Source organism: Rhinolophus sinicus, chromosome 3 (assembly GCF_057876585.1).
Source record: "Rhinolophus sinicus isolate RSI-liver-muscle chromosome 3, RSI-T2T, whole genome shotgun sequence".
NCBI lineage: Eukaryota > Metazoa > Chordata > Mammalia > Chiroptera > Rhinolophidae > Rhinolophus > Rhinolophus sinicus.
The window spans coordinates 166,937,092-166,955,828 of NC_142503.1; the positions used below are offsets into that span (position 1 = coordinate 166,937,092).

Sequence of the window (18,737 nt, forward strand, 5' to 3'; positions counted from 1 at the left end):
TGACACATGCAGACATCATTAATCGATCGTGGCATTCTTCCCACCGAGCCTGGGCAAGCTTTCTCCACCCTTCTCCAGAAGTCCCTGAGGCAGCCACTGGCCCTTAATTGAGTTTGGCATGTGAGCTGAGTCTATTTGCCATCCCAGGCCTAGCAAATTGGTTCTGCATTAGAGAAGGACCAGTGGTCCTGAAAGTCTTAGTCAACGCAGAGCACTTCCCAAGTTCCAAAGGCCAACAAATGTAGCCAGGGTGAGCACGTCTCTCACTACATGTCTGCCCAATCCAGACTTATTTTTGTGGTTGTTCTATCTCAACTTGCCCACTGCAATAGGACAAAGGAGGGTTTGGAAATTTTGACAGGTGTGCCCTGCGACTTAAGTGTAGACAAACTGGAGGGCCACCTGCAATAGATGCCACTTAGCAACTGTCCAGATCTTTGCCTCATCTCACTGAATCCTCCTATCAGCCCTGCCAGGAAAGCTGTGAGGTAGGGAGACATTCTTTTCCATCTAATGAAGGAGTTAAGGTATCTGTTCAAGGTCACCTGATAGTAAGAGGAGACCCTGGGCTGCAAACCCAGGTCTGTCTGATTACATGGTATAGTTTGGGAGGAGGGGCTGATCCCAAGTCCTACTGGACTGAAATTTCCACCTGAGAGCAGGTTAGGCAATGATCTCAGGCCAGGGCAGGAATACCCACCCCCACCCCGACCCCCTCAGCAACACAAAGCAGTTCATCTTGGTGGCGACCACAGAGGCCAGTTTGGCTCTCTGTTCATCTCTAGTAGCTTGTTGCTATCTTGGAAGGCAGAGCTTGCCAGCCCTGAGGGAGCAGATAGAGAGATAACTGTGGAAGAAAGAGGAAGGTTTGGGAATGTGAGTGAGAAGAGGGTGATATGAAGAGAGAATGCTAGAGATAGTAGTTTCCTCTATAGTTTTGCCAAAGACAAACTTTGTGGAAAGTTAAGAAGCATGGGAGAAGTATAGGAAACAGCCCTTTATTTGTAGCAGAAGGGAAGAGGGCTTTAGTCAATAGCAGCCAGCTCTCACTTTCAGCAGTTGACTAATCTGATGAGAGCTAAGGACCCTGTTGCAATTTCACAAATACCCCCGTAGGTCAGAGGAAAATGAGCCCTCCAGGCAAAGTTGGCCTCATGCCCTGTGCTCCTGTCCAGGAGAGGAAGTGTGTGCGTGTGTGTGCGTGTGCGTGTGTGTACGTATATGTGTGTGTGTGTGTGTGTGTGTGTGTGTGTATGGGGTAGCACTCTGAGGTACCTCTGCCGTCACATCCATTGAGTGAACATAGCCATGTTAAGTGAATGTTCATTAGTCTGTGTTTGCTCTTACAGAATTAATCATTATCAGCAAAGACTGCAGTCACTGTACTTCAAAAAGAAGTTTGCAGAGCGCGTGGCAGAAGTTAAACCTAAAGTCGAAGGTAAAGTCAAGCTGCCCAGATGGGAAATAATATTCATGTTGCCCATATACAAATGTAATCCAAGTGCATATAGTAAACAGGATTCCTTCGGTGATTTTTTTTTTTTTTTTGGAAATCTTTTGGATTCTGATGGATAATTACTAAAGGTGGGCGCTTGACTCCCCGGCCTGGCCTGGCCTGGGTCCTGGAGATCACAGCATACCTCCTGGGCTCCTCTGCAGGTTGGGCTTTTGACCACGTGGGTGTTGGGGAGGAATTTATTTGACTGCTACTAGCATTAAACCTGTAATTCGCTTTCTTGCAACAGGGCCTTACTAGATGTTTCTAAGTGAAGGTTTGAGGCTCTTGCATGGCTTGATTTTGAGGCCAGTACATTTGTAAGTGTTTGCAGTGTGGTCAAGGCAACTGAAGAGCCCAGCCCCCGAGTGCAGGCTGGAGTCAGGACCCTGCCTGAGCCCCAGTCCTTGATGACACCTGCAAGCTGTAACATGTAACACATTTTACCAGTTTTTCTATTACTGCAATTGATCAGTAATCCTATTGATCTGACTCGTCCAGGCAAGAAAGTGTTTGCAAAGGACTGTGGGAAATGCACTTGCTGGTCTGTGTATTCCTACGTGCGTACAATTGATGAGTCAGCCAAGACAAGGGCGGTGAGCAGATAGGACTGTGCAGCTGCCTGTGGGTCTCTTGAACAACCTTAGCTGGCTCTCCCCATCCTCTTCCTCTTTGCTTCTAGTTCAGGTGTTTTGAAAGTGCTCCTGGGCATCGAACCCAATCTTGTAGACTTATCACTGAAAAGACTTGGTGTTAATACCTGTGTTTTCTACGCTTTGTTTTGAAGCAATTCGTTCTGGCTCAGAGGAGGTGTTTAGGAGCGGTGCCCTGAAGCAGTTGCTAGAAGTGGTTTTGGCATTTGGAAATTACATGAATAAAGGCCAAAGAGGCAATGCTTATGGATTCAAGATATCCAGCCTAAACAAGATTGCTGACACAAAATCCAGCATTGACAAGTAAGTACGGGTTCTTCTGATGCCTGGAGGATCCAGGTGCTTAGGTCAGGGCTTAAATGTGCACCCCTCTGGTCCTCCTGGGCCTCCACCATTCTCACGCCTCTCTTAGCTCTTTCACAACCATGAGAGTCCTCAAGTTCCCATTGGGCCCGTTATCCTTCATCCGTTTTCAGTCCAGGGGATATCCTCTAGTCCAAGTTTTTTTGTTTTGGGGGTTTTCTTGGATAAACTTTATATTTTTGTACGATACACTAAAGACAAGTTCACTAATTATAAATGTACATCTTGATGCATTTTCACAAACTAAACACATCTGTAGAACTGGTGCCCAGATGAAGAAACAGAACCCTGCCAACACTCCAGTAGTCCGCTCGTGACCTCTCCCAGTCCCTGGCCCCCACAGGGAACCGTGTTCCAGGGAAAAGGAAAAATCTGACAGCTGATGATAGAATCCGAAGCTGGTTGGGTTTTTAGGTTATGTTTTCCTATATGCATTGAAGCTAGCCGCTGTATGGAAAAATTACGATGTGTAAATGTGTTTTGTCTGTTTGTATTCAGCTGCTCATCCCAAGACTCGTTAAAATGTTTCCCAGAGAATGCATGTTAGGTGAAGAGATTCTCGTTAGAGACACTGAGGTGGGAAAATGCTCTGATGTCATTAGCAGGCAGGGTCACTGGGTATATTAACTCCAGTTTCCCTGAGAGCCTGTTTCTCTAAGGCTCTCACTGACTTCAAAGGAACACGCACAAGTGTTTCTAAGATAAACTTCTCTGTACCCGAATTCTTTTTGTTGAAATCTGGGCTGTTCACTCTAATTATTCCTAACCAGTGAGGCTTTTACTCTATATTTTCTATAGGGTTAGTGAGCCATAGCACTGTGGCCACCTGAACTAATCCTGTAAGAAATAAGCAGTGTATTAAATTATAGGACTAAACTTTATTTTTGTATCATGTAGAAATAGGTGCACAAAGTGCAGCTGTTACGTTCTATCACTGCCACGTTATTTTTAATGTGAGCACTTGGTCCTTTTTCAGGAACTTTCACATTTGATTGTCACACAACAGCCTGTGGAGTACACAGGCCAGGTGCTGTGTATCACCTGCTGTCAGATGAAGAAACTGAGGCAGGCTCGAGTGGCTCATTTAGCTTGCCTAAGGTCACAACAAGCAGGGTATTTGGCCTTACAGGTATTTGACACCTACCAAAAAATGGATCTTATTGGAGGTTGTAATAGAAAATTAAAACATCTTATTGCATTTCAAGAGCAGCCACCCTTTTACGGAAAAATGTTTCTCTCTCTCTCTCTTTCTCTCTCTCACACACACACACACACACATACACACACACACAACCCTTTCATACCCTTTGCCCTCTCAATTTACTGATAACCTTACACTTACTATGTAATTATCTGCTTATTGAAGTTACTATAGAGGTTAATGCACAAGATTTTTCAAAACAAATAAATTAACATTTCTGAACGCTTTCTGAAGCTGTGAAGACACTGGTGCCTCCAAAGTAGCACCAGTGTCTTCACACCTACAGTAGCTGGCACAGTACCTTGCCTATAAGCAGTCACTCATTAAATGTTCAGTGGAATCAAATCAAACTGTGTAAGGCGGGGACAGTCCACAGGAAGGGTGTATTCACTCTGTTAAAGGCTTGTTTCTGGTCATGACAAGAGGATAATCAAATGTGCTTGTTTTTCATTCTTCAAGAACTTACATTCAGTCAAATGAGATGTTATTTGGATAGCAAACACGTGGGAGCTCTGATCTGCTTTTAAGTCTTTCTTCATTAAGAAAGGTAGATGTGGTTAACTAAATTTAATTTCCCTAAATAACAAAGCATTTCTCTGAAATAAGGAAGGAAAACAGCATTGCTCTTTCTTTGATGGTAGTTGGGATTTTGCTCCCTCATGCTTCCCTCACTCAGCAGGTATATGGGCAGGCACTTAGATTCTGTGAAGGGCAAAACTGAAGTGCAATGATACAGCTGAACATCTGCAAAATAAGTGACCAGAATGTTTAGCCACTGTTTTACTTTGCCGAGCAATTGTTTTCTAATGACTGAGAGCAAGAAAAATAAAGGACTCTTTTTTTTTTTTTTTTTTTTTTTTAAACATGGGGGCCAGTTGATTCAGAGGAATAGGATTGCATTGACCCTGAAGCTACATGGATAACCAGAAATGGTTTTCACTGTTATGGGGGGAAAAATTGTTTGACAACTCTGCTTCACTTTAGCTGGAGGTGGGTGGGACTGTTGTGACTTAGCATTGTGACTTAGCAAACAGCCTGAAAATTATGGAAATGTTTTTAAAGAATTATATTGTGTTCTCCTGATTATGGTAACTTTCAATAGATTAGTGGTTTTGGATCCTGGCTGTTAGAACCACTGGGGAGTTTTTAAAAATACCCATACCTGGCCCCACCTCCTTCCAATTAAATGAATCCAATTCGGCTGAGGCATCTGGGATCCACGTGATTATAATGTGCAGTGGAGTCGGGGACCATGGGACCAGACTGCCACAGCTTTGCATAATAGATAGTGTTTATCAGACACCGGCCTTTTCAGTCCAGGTCAGTCAGGGTTCAGCCCTGTCACCACTGAAGAGGGAGATGCATTATGCAGTTAGGAGCTGAATAGTTGCTAAAATTAGCAAGTGGATTCTTGGCCGCAAGAATAACATTCATGATGGCACAGTCCTGGCCCACTTGCAGGCCCAGCCCTGAAACGGGGGGCTTTCTTACTTTCTGAGTACCCTTTGTTGCAACAGCAAAACAAATGAGTCAGAGGGGGAAAAAGTTACAGAGTTGAAAGAAACCTTAAATGAGAATTATTAATAATTGTCATCAGTGAGTGGCTGCTCTGTACTTTTGACTTGAAAGTAGCTGTCCTGATTAGTGTATTAAGCATCACTCGCTCCCCACCCTACCCCACCCTGCTGGTTATGCTCTCTCAGGGTGCACCTCTTCATGGGGTGGACACACTGTGAAGCTGTGTCCCCATTGGCGATGGTTCAGGTTCATTTCCATCACCCATTGCATTACCCAGATTTTGAAGGATGCTCATTATGGGCCAAAGAAGTCATTGTTATGCCCCGCCCTTCCCTTTTGAAAGATGAATGCTTCCTTTTGACGTACATGTATGTAAATCCCGTGTAGGCTCTCCCCTTCTCTCGAGAATCTTTACCTCACAGGAATGTCCAGATTTTGAAATTCAGGCAGCAATACAGCGTTCTTGTGGGTTCCACCACTTGAATGTACAAATCATACGCAGATACTAACAATGGTTAACACTCTGCCTTCTTTAATTGTAGGAACATTACACTTTTACACTATCTTATAACTATTGTGGAAAATAAATACCCCAAGGTTCTCAATCTAAATGAAGAACTGCGGGATATTCCTCAAGCAGCAAAAGTAAAGTAAGTATTACAGTTTTTAAATCACTTGACCTGTCCTTTAGCCATCGCGATAGATAGCTTTGCATGAAAAAGGTCCTTCTGTTTGCTTTCCCCTGAATACTGGTATATGAAATAAAGTTTGAATCTTATCCCAGTCTCTCAAATGTACTACGTGGTGTTAAATATATACTCATATATATTTGTTCTAGCTCCTTTGGAATACTCCTGCATGTAATGTCCAGCTTCCACAAAATCTTATTATGAGTTTATACAGAGTACGTATTACAAGTTAAGGAATGTGGTTGTTTTCACTAGTACTTTTCAAAGGCAGGTCTATGAAAATACAGGTAGGAGTACCCTAAGTTAAATGAGGGTAGATGGTTAAGCAAATAGAAGACCTAATGTCAGGGCGTAGCTGGTAATTTTCACATGTGCACACATACCCAGAAACCAAGGCAACCTTTTAATGGAAAGCAGTCTTTATGCAAATAAAGAAACTAAAAATAAAAAATGGAAAGCTGCCAAACTTTGACTAGAAACTTCACACCACTTTTCAGAGGCTGAGAAGCAGGCGATTTTTCTTGCTGTTCTCTCTTCCTCCTTTAAGCCTTAAAAAAAAATAAAAAATAAATAAATTAAACTGCATCTTTTTGCGGTGAAGTTGGAAAGTATGATAAGTAGGCTAATGTTTTCCCTCTGTTCATAGAGTTTGGTAGAAATGTACCACATAAGACATAAAATTAAAATGTTAAAGTAAATGAAGTATTGTTGAATTTGTTTACATATGAATTATCTGCGAGAATGAAGTTGTAATCGCTGATGTTAAAAGTCATCAGGCATTATGGGAGAAGCCCAGGAAACTTTCTCTATTTACCAAATTTTTTAAAAAGGCAATGAAAATGAAAGCTAGTTAGCATGACTTTAAGAAAAATCATTGTTGATTGAAACTTAAGCCATCACCTTGTAATTTTCATATTACCAGAGCTTTAGTGAAAAGCAATATAATAATTATAAAAAACAAAATCTGACTATGATTATGGATAAGCCCATTTCTTTTATTTGTTCAAATTTATTTCCACATATAATAATTTATTTAAGTGAGACTTTTGTGAGACTGAAACATGAAATATTTTGTACAGATGGAAAGATATTTTCATTCTAATTTTAATCTATAAAATATATCTGCTGACTGTGGAATATAAAAAACATAATTCCACACCTAAATTCCGTAATATTAAAATGTTGTCTTTCTGTGAGATCTGAACATTGAGGGGAATTTTAAACATTTAAAATAAACCAAGATGGACTTCCAAGCATGAAATATTAAACCCATCATACATGTAATACCTGTAAGTCTCATGTTGATTACTAAAATGTTGCTGTTTACAACAGCATGACTGAGCTGGACAAAGAAATAAATACCTTGAGAAGTGGCCTGAAAGCAGTAGAGATGGTAAGTATTTGTTTCTTGTTCTAATTCCCGGTCTGATCACTGTCTCTAGTGCTGGTGACGTCCAGCTGATGAGTGGCTGGTTGCCTTGGCACGTGGTATGCTTGGGGTAAACATTGATTTCAAAAAAAAAACAAACCAAAGAAAACCAGCAACAACAAAGAAGCAAAGGCAGGTTGTGTTTAGCCAGGCAACTCGATTGCAGGCAGCAGGATGTCACGGGGGTGTCACTGGAGCAGGAGCTGGGAAACTGGACCTAGAGTTCCACCGATGTCCTGCCTGTGAAGCAGGACTCGTTAAAGCGGACTGGGCTAGAGAAGCCTCCGGGACGCTGTGGGGTGTTCATGTTCTATTCATAAACGATGTCTGCTCTCAGTAGAGCACTGGAACTTCTCGGTTGTCTTTGAGTTGGTCCTTCGGAGAGTATTCACTGAGCAAGGGGTCAGTGAATACTCCCTGAAGGACCAGCTCAAGGCGAGGAGTCATGATCACTCAGAATCCGTGCCCTGCAGGTGTCACAATGGCCAAGAGCAGTCAGGCCAGCACTCAGCCTGGCCACACCCAGGTAAGCACAGTGATTACAAAGGTGCCTCTGGAAGAAGGTGGTTTTAGGTTAGTCTGAGGCTTGTGGAATGACTGGCATGTATTGGAGGAGATGAACTTGGAGCTGTGGCTGAGGAGGGTGGGGTGAACTTAGGTGCCTGGGAGGGAGGCTGTCCCAGGTATACAGACCAGCTGGGCCCAGGCCTCCGCTGAAGGGAAGCCGGTCAGACTGCTGGAGGAGAGCAGTCAGTGGAATTCAACATGACCATGATGGTACAGTGCCCCGTCGGCCCTGCACACATGCTGCCACTTGGGAGGAGGCAGGTCCGAGGATGAGAAGCCTCGCTCAGGAGAGTGGATGTAGCTCTAGTCGGGCATTTGGTGAAGGAGACTGGTTTGCAGGCAGCTTAGAAAGCTGTCCTTCTCTTAAGGATTTTTCAAATCATTTATTAATACTGCCATGAGGACCTTCCTTCTTTTCAAGTTATGTCTAATCTTCACTGTTTGTTTTTAATATATGAAGGAACATGTAAGTTTTCTTTTTTCCCTTGGCAGCATTGGAGGGGGAGGGACGGCGGGGGGTGCTGTTTAAAAATAAAAGATGAACTAATTGAGAGAGCTCTTTCTCCCAGCCCCAGTGGGCCCAGAGACTGTGAGTGAGCACATAAGATAATCCTCAGCCTTCAGAGGCCAAACTGGATAAAGGCCATTTGGGATGAAGACTGTTTTATTTCTTTCCAGTAGACGGCCTTCTTGAGGCTCGCATGGCAGTTAGGACAGCCCTAAAGCCTAATAATGGATGCTGGGACCCTTGCATCTAAGCTAGTTCACAGCAAGACATGAGAGGGGGGCCCAAGGAAGTTTTATGGTTTGACTTTATTAAAGGTGGTTTTGCTGAAATCTCTCCAGCCCCTGCGTCATGTATACTGTAACACACTCTTCCTAAGAAAAGGGGCTACAGAAGGCTTTCCCTCCCCCGGCAGCTTAAATGTCAATTATAGGAGGGAAAGGAAATACTAAGAGACAGACCTTGGCTTGTCTAAATATTCATGTATCCTGATTGTGATTTGCACAAATTGATTAGATTGTTTGAAGATGGAACTCGCATGAAATTGTACATTAATGAAACACTTCAATATTGCTTTCACATCTCTGTACCTCACACACGCACAATGCTCACTTTCCAGGCCAAAGTACTAGAATCTTGGTAATTTCTTGCAATCGGAGCAAGCTCCATAATTTATAAGTTTCCTCTTCTATTATTTCATTTGATTCTCATAGTCATGTGGATTGTGCCCTCCTTTTACGAGTGAAGAAACTGAGGCACACACTATTTGTCATGGATAAGAACTAAATCAGAGGTAGAGCTGAATCAGCACCCATAACCTGTGGCCTCTACATTTCTGCGTGTTAGTGCTTCTGCCAAAGCAGGTGCAGAAGAAAATAGAGATCCAGGTTAAGTCAGTTGGTACTCAGCATAGTTGTTACCAGGACTCTGGAGTCAGGCAGGCCTGAGTTCAAATTCGAGTTGTATCATGTATCAGTTACTTGACTTTGAGCGAAGAATTTAAATCCTGTTAACCTCAATTTATGTGCCTGTGCAATGGGGATAATGCCTCACTTAGAGGTGTTTTGGGATTAAATAAAGTGCATCTGACAATGGTTGAAATAAATTATTAAAATTAGATTTGAATAATCGGTATGTAATGGAGAATGTTGATAATTAACAAGACACTAATACTTCTACCTGCCTGTTCCCAAAAACCAAATGGTATAGAAATAAGAAAGCTGATTATGGTGCCAGATGCTACAGTTGAAATTCTACTGACCGGGATAATCATGGTTTAGGAAATAAATAGACTTGGCAAAGAGAGAAATATCAAAGAACCAGAATTCTGAGCACAGAATATCGGCAATGAAATTCTCTTTCTTTCAGTCACGTAAACTTTGAATCCAGTTTGCTCTCCATTGTTTGTTTAACTTCTATTAATTTTATCCGAATACTAATCTGCATAAGTTGAAGCCAGTATAAAAAAATGACACTGATGAAGTACTCACGTGGCTGGTTAAATTGCTATTTGCAAATAGGTGCGTGCACGTGGGCATGGCTCTAGCATGGGGGGTAGAAGGGCAGGAGGGGGGTGGAGCATCACAGAATGTTGCAGGGCAGGTTTCGATGTGTTTGCCATTCTGATTTATTAAATTGGAGGCATATGGAAAATGAGACAAGGTGTGTCCGCATTTGAAGGCTCCGTTGACATTATCCATTTCCTGTGTTTAAGGAGCTGGAATACCAGAAGTCTCAGCCCACGCAGCCTGGAGATAAGTTTGTGTCCGTTGTCAGCCAGTTCATCACAGTGGCCAGCTTCAGCTTCTCTGATGTTGAAGACCTTCTAGCAGAAGCTAAAGACCTGGTAAATGTCCCCCTGCACACTGAGTATTGTCTGACAGGGCTGGTACTTCCAGATGTTATACTATGTGTATATTTTCATTTCTAGGACTGTGATCAATTGAAACACATCCTTTTTGTCTAACTGGCCTATGTTGCCTTTAGGTTAGGAAGACCATGAAGTATCTGAATGGTGTAAAACCAATAAATGCATTGACAGTTTTTCTCCTGCTTGATAGTGGATCAAAGTACTTATCTCTGGAAACCAGAAAAGAATAGATTATGAAAACCAGGATGAAATGTGAGATCAGGTGTGACCAAGGCCATGTGCCTCCGTACCTGTGATATGCTGTCCTGAGATAGAAAGTCAGGAGGACAGGTTACTCCCTCTTGAAATCTCCAGCAGAGCTTATTAAATGAGATGCATTAATTTACAGCCTCATTGCAGTAGAAATATTTTTTAATAAGACATTTCTTTTTATGATCTGCTATTACAAAATTTTGTTTTCCTATATGAAGGAAAAGTTTTTGTTGGCTAATAACCAAGACCCTTAAATCCTCCCAACCCTTCTCTCTCTCTCTCTCTTTCTCTCTCTCTCTGGTTATTTCCTCTTACAAAATGCATATATATATATATATATATATATATATATATATATATATATGTATGTATGTATATGTATATGTATATGTATATGTATATGTATATGTATATGTATATGTATATGAAAGAATTTTGTGTGTGTGTGTATATATATGTATATATGTATATGTATATACATATACATATACATATACATATACATATACATATACACATATATATACACACACACAAAAAAAAAATTCTTTCATTTATAAATGATATTAAGCCCCTATCCTGCCCTACTGAGTACTTTAATACTACCTATCTCTTAGTTGCCACAACTTTTGCTTTAACTTGAATCTTTCCTCTGAAACTTGATTAATGATGTCATTTTTCTGTGGTCACATGTTCAGTTATAGGTATGAATGATGGTTTATATAAGTGTATACACATACTGGTTAAAGTTCAGAAGAAGACTATGTTAAGATACTTTAGCTAGTCTTATATTAAACCCCACTTCCAACATTATTAAATAAATGGAAAGACAACAAATATTCAAATGACTGCTGTTGGAAGTTCAATCTCTGATATCCCATGATGCAATCGGTCAACTATGTCAGCAACCTCCGCTGGGATAGCCTCCGTTCATGTCTGTGTATGCCTCACTACTTTGGGGAATGTGCTTTATAAAGGAAGGGACCCCCACCCCAAATCACATGTATAGTACCTACGCCATCAAGGGCACTAATATTTTTATAAGAATCAACACACACACACACACACACACACAGCCTATTTTTTTCCCCTTTATTTTAGCGTGGGAACCGTAGTCTGGAACTAGTTTTCTTCAGATTTCTAAGACTAAAATATACATGACTTCATCATCACTAGAATTCCTAGATAAAAAGATCATTCAGGATGGCTAGAAATGCATGAACTTGAATATTTTAGAAACTCAATTGTAGGCTGTCTATTGCTGTTTTGTTCATACCAGAACTTTTAGAAATTAGCTTATAAAGCCATGGAACAAGCTAGAGTGCTATATGTGGTGTGCGAAGAATGTTGTGTTTTTTTTGCTAAAGAGCTCTGGTTTCTGATAGAATATTTCCAAATAAGTAAAACATTGAGAACAACGCCTCAGTGAAGGAAAAAAATGGTAAAAGAACATTTTTAACATTATTTAAAGACATGAAATAATATTTATAAATTGTGATGTGTGTGTATACCAGGGGTGCCAAAAAAATGTATGCAAGTGGACACTGGTCAACATTGCTCAAGCAGTAGTTTGCCATAATCAGAAGTGTCTGGACGCTGATGGTAACCACTTTGAGCACCTCTTGTAATTGCAGAAGTCAAATGTGACTTGTATTCGTCTTTTGTTATTGGTATATATTGCGTATTACAATTTTAATACAGTTTTCCTTTCTTAAAATGTGTATACATTTTTTTTAGCACCCTCTGTATGTATACACACACACACATATATAACATAATAAAAATTGTTTATTTAAGAATAAATATTGGGAGGGAATTGAAAGAAAATAATCAAAAATACAAAACTACAAATATTTATAAGATAAATGAGTACTGGGATGTAATATACAATATGCTGACTACAGTTAACACTGCTGTATGCTGTACTTGAAAGGTATTAATAGCATAGTCCTCAGAGTTCTCATTGCAAGGGGCAAATTATTTTTTTCTTTTGTATGTATATGACATGATGGATGTTAATTTACTGTGGTAATCATTTCATGATTTGTAGAAGTCAGGTCATTATGCTGTGTACATCTCAAACTTATACAGTGCTGTATGCAATTATACCTCAATAAAATGGGGGAAACACAAAAAATATAAGAGAATAAATATTGAAAACATTTCCTTTAGGTAGATAGTATCACTGAAATATCAGAAAAACTTATGCAAGTAAAATGAAAGCAGTTAGAAACTCTTGGGTTGGGAGGACTGCATAGACACTTCACAGTCTAAATATGCAGAAAACTGAAGATCTGGAAAATTTTAAGTTGAGTAGGCATCGGGATTGAGAATTCATTTGACTTTCAAGCTGGAAATACAATCCTTAGTAACAGTGTTAGATCCTACAAAAGGAAGAAAAATTCTAACAAACAATTTGACAAGAATTGAACATTATTTAGTCATAATAATGCTAAGACTCCTGAAAGCATGTGATCTCAAGTTCTGAAGATAACTACGAGAAGAACTAAAATTAAAAACAGTTGAAACTAAAAAGACTGAAAATACTCTTTTGTTACATAAACATAGTTGTATATTATTTTTAAAATTCCCCCTTAATATTTTGCATTTTAGCCATTTTTAACAGATTTGTATTGAAAAGGGTTCTAAAACAAAGAATCTGAAAGAAAATTATATTCTCAGTCATAAATTGTGGGTTGCATTAATGATTCCATAATCAATTATCATTTTCTAATTGAGGCCCAGGAAATATAGTAATATAACAATACCAGCATTGTTTGTGATTTAAAGGAGCATCTAAGAAGCACTGGGTCCCAGTTTGCTTTTGATATTAACCATATGGCACCAATAAATGATATGAAACTACTTCAAAGAAAAGTTAAAAGTAAAGTTTCCCTACCCCTGCTGAGTTTGCTATTAGTTTTATGTCTTGAGTGTTCTACTTTACGATATTTTGCTTTCTTGTTTTTACTACTGTTTAGTTAATAAAATGTCATAGGAGGTAATCATAGATGTTAAGCTGAAATGAGGCAGACAAGAATAAATGGTTTCAAAAGTCAAAGAGTGTTAAATGTTTTACTTTAGAAGGGACGGATAGACATGTCTGGCAGCCAAAGATAAATAGAGGCTCACTAAAATCCAGCAAGTTATATTGCACTGAATTTGAGCTTGAGTCCTTCTAGAGAGATTTATGTTTGATCATGGAACGCTCTCAGAACACTGAACTTCTTAAAACCTCCTTTTCTCCAGTTTACCAAAGCAGTGAAACACTTTGGGGAAGAGGCTGGCAAAATACAGCCGGATGAGTTCTTTGGCATTTTTGATCAATTTCTTCAAGCTGTGTCAGAAGCCAAACAAGAGAATGAAAACATGAGGAAGAAGAAAGAGGAGGAAGAGCGCAGAGCTCGCATGGAAACCCAGGTAAAAGAATGATTAATTGGCGATTCCGCCTCCGGAAGTTCGGCTGCTGTCACTCCTTGGTTGGTAAACAGCACTCTCGTGTGCTGGCGAGAGGGAGGGCATCAAAGTATTCTTTCGAATGCTGCTGGGAGTTTAAGTGGGTGTAAAGTTTCTCTTGGGCAAGTTGGCAGTCTATATTCAAAGCCCGAATAACGATATCCACATCCTTTGATCTGGAATTCCATTTCTTAGAAATTATTCTAAAGAAATAATCATAGATTTGCACAAGACAGCAGCAATCTTCATAATAGCCCCAATCTGGAAACAACCTAAATGTTTACCAACCATACATTAGTTCTAAATGATGTAATACTAGCTACATAATGGAATATTGATGCAGTCCTTGAAAGTCATGTCTTCAAAGATTATTTAATAATGCAAGGAAGCTTATAAAATGATTTCTACATGAATTTTTTTTTTTTTTTGCAAAATAAGTGTTAATATAGAAAAAAATAGTGGTGGGATATTCCCCCAAAAAAGTTCACAATGGTTACCTCTTGATAGTAGAATTAAGAATGATTTTTTTTTCCAGTTTTAGTTATCTGAATTATGTACATTTTCTATAGTATTTGTGTATTATTTGGCTTTTAATACTAGTAACTTGGCATGGCACGTTCCAGGCATCTACAGTAGGTACAGGCTAAGCCTTTGATGTAAGGAGAGTGGCATGACGAGTGTTTGCTTTAGTCTTTCTATACCATCAAAGAAACCAGTATTTGGAGTCTGTTTATTAGTGATAACTTTCTTGTTCCATTATAGAAATACAGATTGCCTCAACCGCTCTTTTCCTAGCTAGACTATCGTGAGGTTTACCTAGATTCTAATCACAAAGTAGTGGTGACTTTTCTTCATTGTTCATTGCGTCTACAATGAGCTCTTTTGTCCCAGTTACCGTTCTCATGCCATCGAGGAGGGTAAGCAGTTAGAGATGAACATGCAGTGTGACTGAAGCCTCGCATATTTCACAGAATTCGTCGCCACTGAAAACAAAATACAGCATTTTGGCACTTCTCTAAGAGGTTGCTTTCTTTTTGCAGCTCAAAGAACAACGTGAAAGGGAACGTAAAATGAGGAAAGCAAAGGAGAATAGTGAGGAAAGCGGAGAGTTTGATGACCTGGTTTCAGCTTTACGCTCAGGAGAAGTGTTTGACAAAGACCTTTCTAAACTGAAACGGAATCGCAAACGTATCACCAACCAGATGACGGACAGCAGCCGAGAGAGACCAGTCACAAAACTTAATTTCTAATTTTCCTTGAGTACTTTTTTAGAAAGCTCATTAGCACTCCTTTGAAGTGACTAGAACTTTTCATTACACTGCCTTGCAACCCGAACAGTGGCAATTTCTTCTTTCATCTGTGAGTGAATGTGTGAATGTGTGTATGTAAATGTATGTGTATATGTATATTAAAAAATGTATATAGAAGTCTGAGTGTTGTCTGGAGACCTATCTGTATGGTAAAAACAAAAAACAAACAAAAAAAAAAACCTATGTTAATGTATGTGCTCAGAAACCGTTTGTGTATGCATTCATATTGAGTGTGGCTCATTTTCTTCCCCTGAACACCATAACTGTTCAGAAGCACAATACTATCTCCTGAAAGAGATAACAGAGACATTCCCTAGAGTAAAAACAAAAACAAAAGAAGAAGAAAACAAGCTTGAGAAATATTTTATATGGTTTCCAAGCTTGGTATACTTTGAGGTTATTTTCATTGGTGAAACTGGTGTTGGAAAAATATAGATTTAAAATGCTTTTTGATAGTTGACAATGTGACGCTGGTGCATTGCATCAGTAATTGATAGGACCAGCTTAGAATTTCTGACATTGGTGTGGGGATACAGTCTGTAAATGTTTATTGAGGACATCTTGCACACAATCTGAATTATGTAGAATGTCTGTCAGAATTGTTTTGTGTATTTAAAACTTGAACATCAATTTTTTTCCCCCAACTTCATTGAGTTCTCTGCCAAGCGCTCTTGATGATTTCTTTACATTGCTTTTGGAAGGAACACTATTTATCCAAATGCAATCGATGGTCTTGTTACAGAACAAGATGCCAGAATGTGCATGTTGTTCTAACAATATAGATATATAAACTTTAAAAATAAAATTCCCACCCAAGACCTAAAAGGAGAAATTCTCTGAAAGGATAAAAATTATTTTTAAAAATTTTATGGGGTGCCTTTGTTTTTTGGTTTTTGTTTTTGTTTTTGTATTTTCTGTTTTGTAGGACAAGCTGCGTCTTCTGTAAATAAAGGTCTGGAGTAAAGGACACTTAGTAAATGCACAAAATGTCAACAACACCCACAGAGATGCCAAGATCTATTTATCTCCAAGTATGGTTGAAATGGTTTCCTGTTTATATGTTGTCATTTTAAATTGTGTGTCAGTAAAGCTACCTGTAAAATTTCAGTCCAAAAGATAAAGCTCTCAGGGAGAAATGAATAAAAACAGTGGACATTAGAAAATAAAATATAGATGCTTACCATTAACCTACCAACTCTTAATATCCTTAAATTATATGATATATAAAGAGGACTGTTACTTTTTTTTCCTTTGCTTCACTTTATTTATTTGTAATCGGGGAGAGGGGCTAAGGCTCTCTTTTTTCTTTCCATTGATCCTGTTGTGATTTGGGTTTCCTGTGGAGAGAGTAGTTTGTCCTGTTGCACTAGAACATTATTTACTCACTAAATTGAGTTTTTCAGTCAATTAACAAATATTTATTAAACATCTACTGTGTGCCAGGCATAGTAGGGCTACAGTGGTAAGCAAGACAGAACCCCTGACCCCAAGGAGCTCACGTTCTCATGGGGATACTGAGGGGTGACTAGAATACCAATGTGCGCTGTACAGGAATCGTGCTATTTAAAAATAATTTGTATAAACTATAACGCTTAGCACAGACGACATGGTTTCTGTGCTGTGTGAAAGCTGTGAAATAGTGCTCTAAGAGTTGTCAAGAGCTGTGGTTTTACGTTTTCCCCCTCACTGCAAAATTTAGTGACTTTTTACACATTATATGAAAGTAAACGAGTCTAGCAAATAAAAGTCATAAATACACAGCAGAGGTTGTGCTCCCCCAACCCTAGTTACCCAGGTCTGCAAATACACCGTGTTAAAGGTACAGGCGGAGATGTTGTTCAAAAAAGGCTTAGAGATGAGGGGTGGGATATGCGGCCGGATTTGTCCATTCCTTAACTAAAGTGCCTCTATGTACATTCTTTTCTATTTATAGCAGGAGAAATTTGGTCTGGCTCAGTTGGGGAACTGTATTCTGAAAATGGCTTTGTTTTACAGTTTCAGGAATGGACAAGTAGATGGAGAGTCACATAAAGGAGCAGATTTGTGTATCATGTCCCTCTTGCCCCTTTGTAATCATCCTCATTTTGATATGGCCATCCTGGTAGGCCTTTGCCATTTCCATTTTTTCATTTCTTTCCCCAAAAGCTGTGTGCAGGTAATTCCATGTGCCATTGTTGAAAAAAAAAAAAAAAACAACCTACTTTTTAGATTGGTGCTGGTGTAAGTAGCCACTTTTCTCTCTTGGGTGTGTATTTTCAAGTTTTTTGTTTTTTTAAATTAATGCCAAAAAGAAAAAGCATTATAATTTGTAAACTTAATTATATGTCTTGTATCTTATTAGCTTAGTAGTTGGAACCACTTAGTCTTTAGGTGCAAGACTGTTGTTACAGTACCAAGAAAAAAATGTTGTATGTGTTATGAGATTGTACATTTTTTTTAAATAGCAATATGCAATAAAGAGATGAATTCATTGGGTGTATATATGTATATGCTTTCTATGAGTTATTAAAATAGCATTATCAAATTTCTTTGCACTTTCCACCATTAAATTTAAATATTGCCAGTTGTTTGCTAAATCAGAAATATATATATATACATATATGAATATGTATATTCTAAATTCTAAAGGGAGAATTTTTCATGAGATTTTTTCTTTAATATCAGCTGTTTCCTATATCAAGTGGTGAACCTAAATTAACAACTCCCAAGGTTTAACCGTTACTTGATACCATTCAGTTCCATGAACACTAGCTTTGAGATCCATTGGACTATGTGTAGAGACATTTAAAGTCAAGCTTCTAGGGCTTCTTGCAGTGGGGTCATTTTCAGACCATCACTGCTGAGTTAGGTGCCCATTTTCTCTACGTGGCCTATACTGGTTTTAAGTCTCCATATCCCTCTTTCCCCTATTAATGTGAACTCTACTGAAATCTGAAAAACCTGCTGAGTCCATTATTAAGAGATGGCTTAATATCTATAAATTCTGTTACCTTAGAGAACGTTTGGAACCCTCGAGGAATGAGTTTCTTGTTTATAAGGATTTTTACGTTTTCCATAACAAAGACCAATCAAAATTATTTTTCATCAGTCTTGTGGGGAAAACATGAGATCTCACCTTTGGTCTCTTCCCTGACACGCTTTTGTCTACAGCAATCAACTGTTTCCATGGTATCAAACAAACAACATGAACAAAGGATTGCATACTATGGGTTTTTGACAAAGGCGATCCTTATTTTTATCAACCCTTAATATGTTTTTCATGGGAGAGAGGTTTCACAGTATAGTTTTTCCGTGTCACGTAAGTAAAGTATTTGTTCTCTGCTTCTCTGCCTGTGGTTGCTTTCACTGACAGGAGGAAGAAAGGAGATAGTTCAACACTGGTCTTTGGTACCATCTCCCATTTAATTTACACCACTATGGTCATGTGGG

General features: G+C 39.1%; 1 protein-coding gene across 6 annotated transcripts in view; it reads left to right on the forward strand.

Annotated features, from left to right (window-relative positions):
* DAAM1 (dishevelled associated activator of morphogenesis 1) overlaps positions 1-17,787 on the forward strand; it is a 161,449-nt gene extending 143,662 nt beyond the window's left edge. For 3 of the 6 annotated variants that reach the window (XM_074327412.2, XM_074327413.2, XM_074327414.2), the window contains 7 exons: positions 1,350-1,438; positions 2,283-2,451; positions 5,773-5,880; positions 7,252-7,312; positions 10,135-10,266; positions 13,792-13,962; positions 15,039-15,385. In XM_074327412.2, coding sequence (XP_074183513.1) covers positions 1,350-1,438; positions 2,283-2,451; positions 5,773-5,880; positions 7,252-7,312; positions 10,135-10,266; positions 13,792-13,962; positions 15,039-15,248 — 940 coding nt within the window. In that variant the 3' untranslated portion in view covers positions 15,249-15,385. Of the gene's footprint in view, positions 1-1,349; positions 1,439-2,282; positions 2,452-5,772; positions 5,881-7,251; positions 7,313-10,134; positions 10,267-13,791; positions 13,963-15,038 lie in introns of all 6 variants that reach the window. The other 3 variants (XM_074327417.2, XM_074327416.2, XM_074327415.2) reach the window with 3 other exon arrangements.
* The last annotated feature ends 950 nt before the right edge of the window (positions 17,788-18,737 follow it).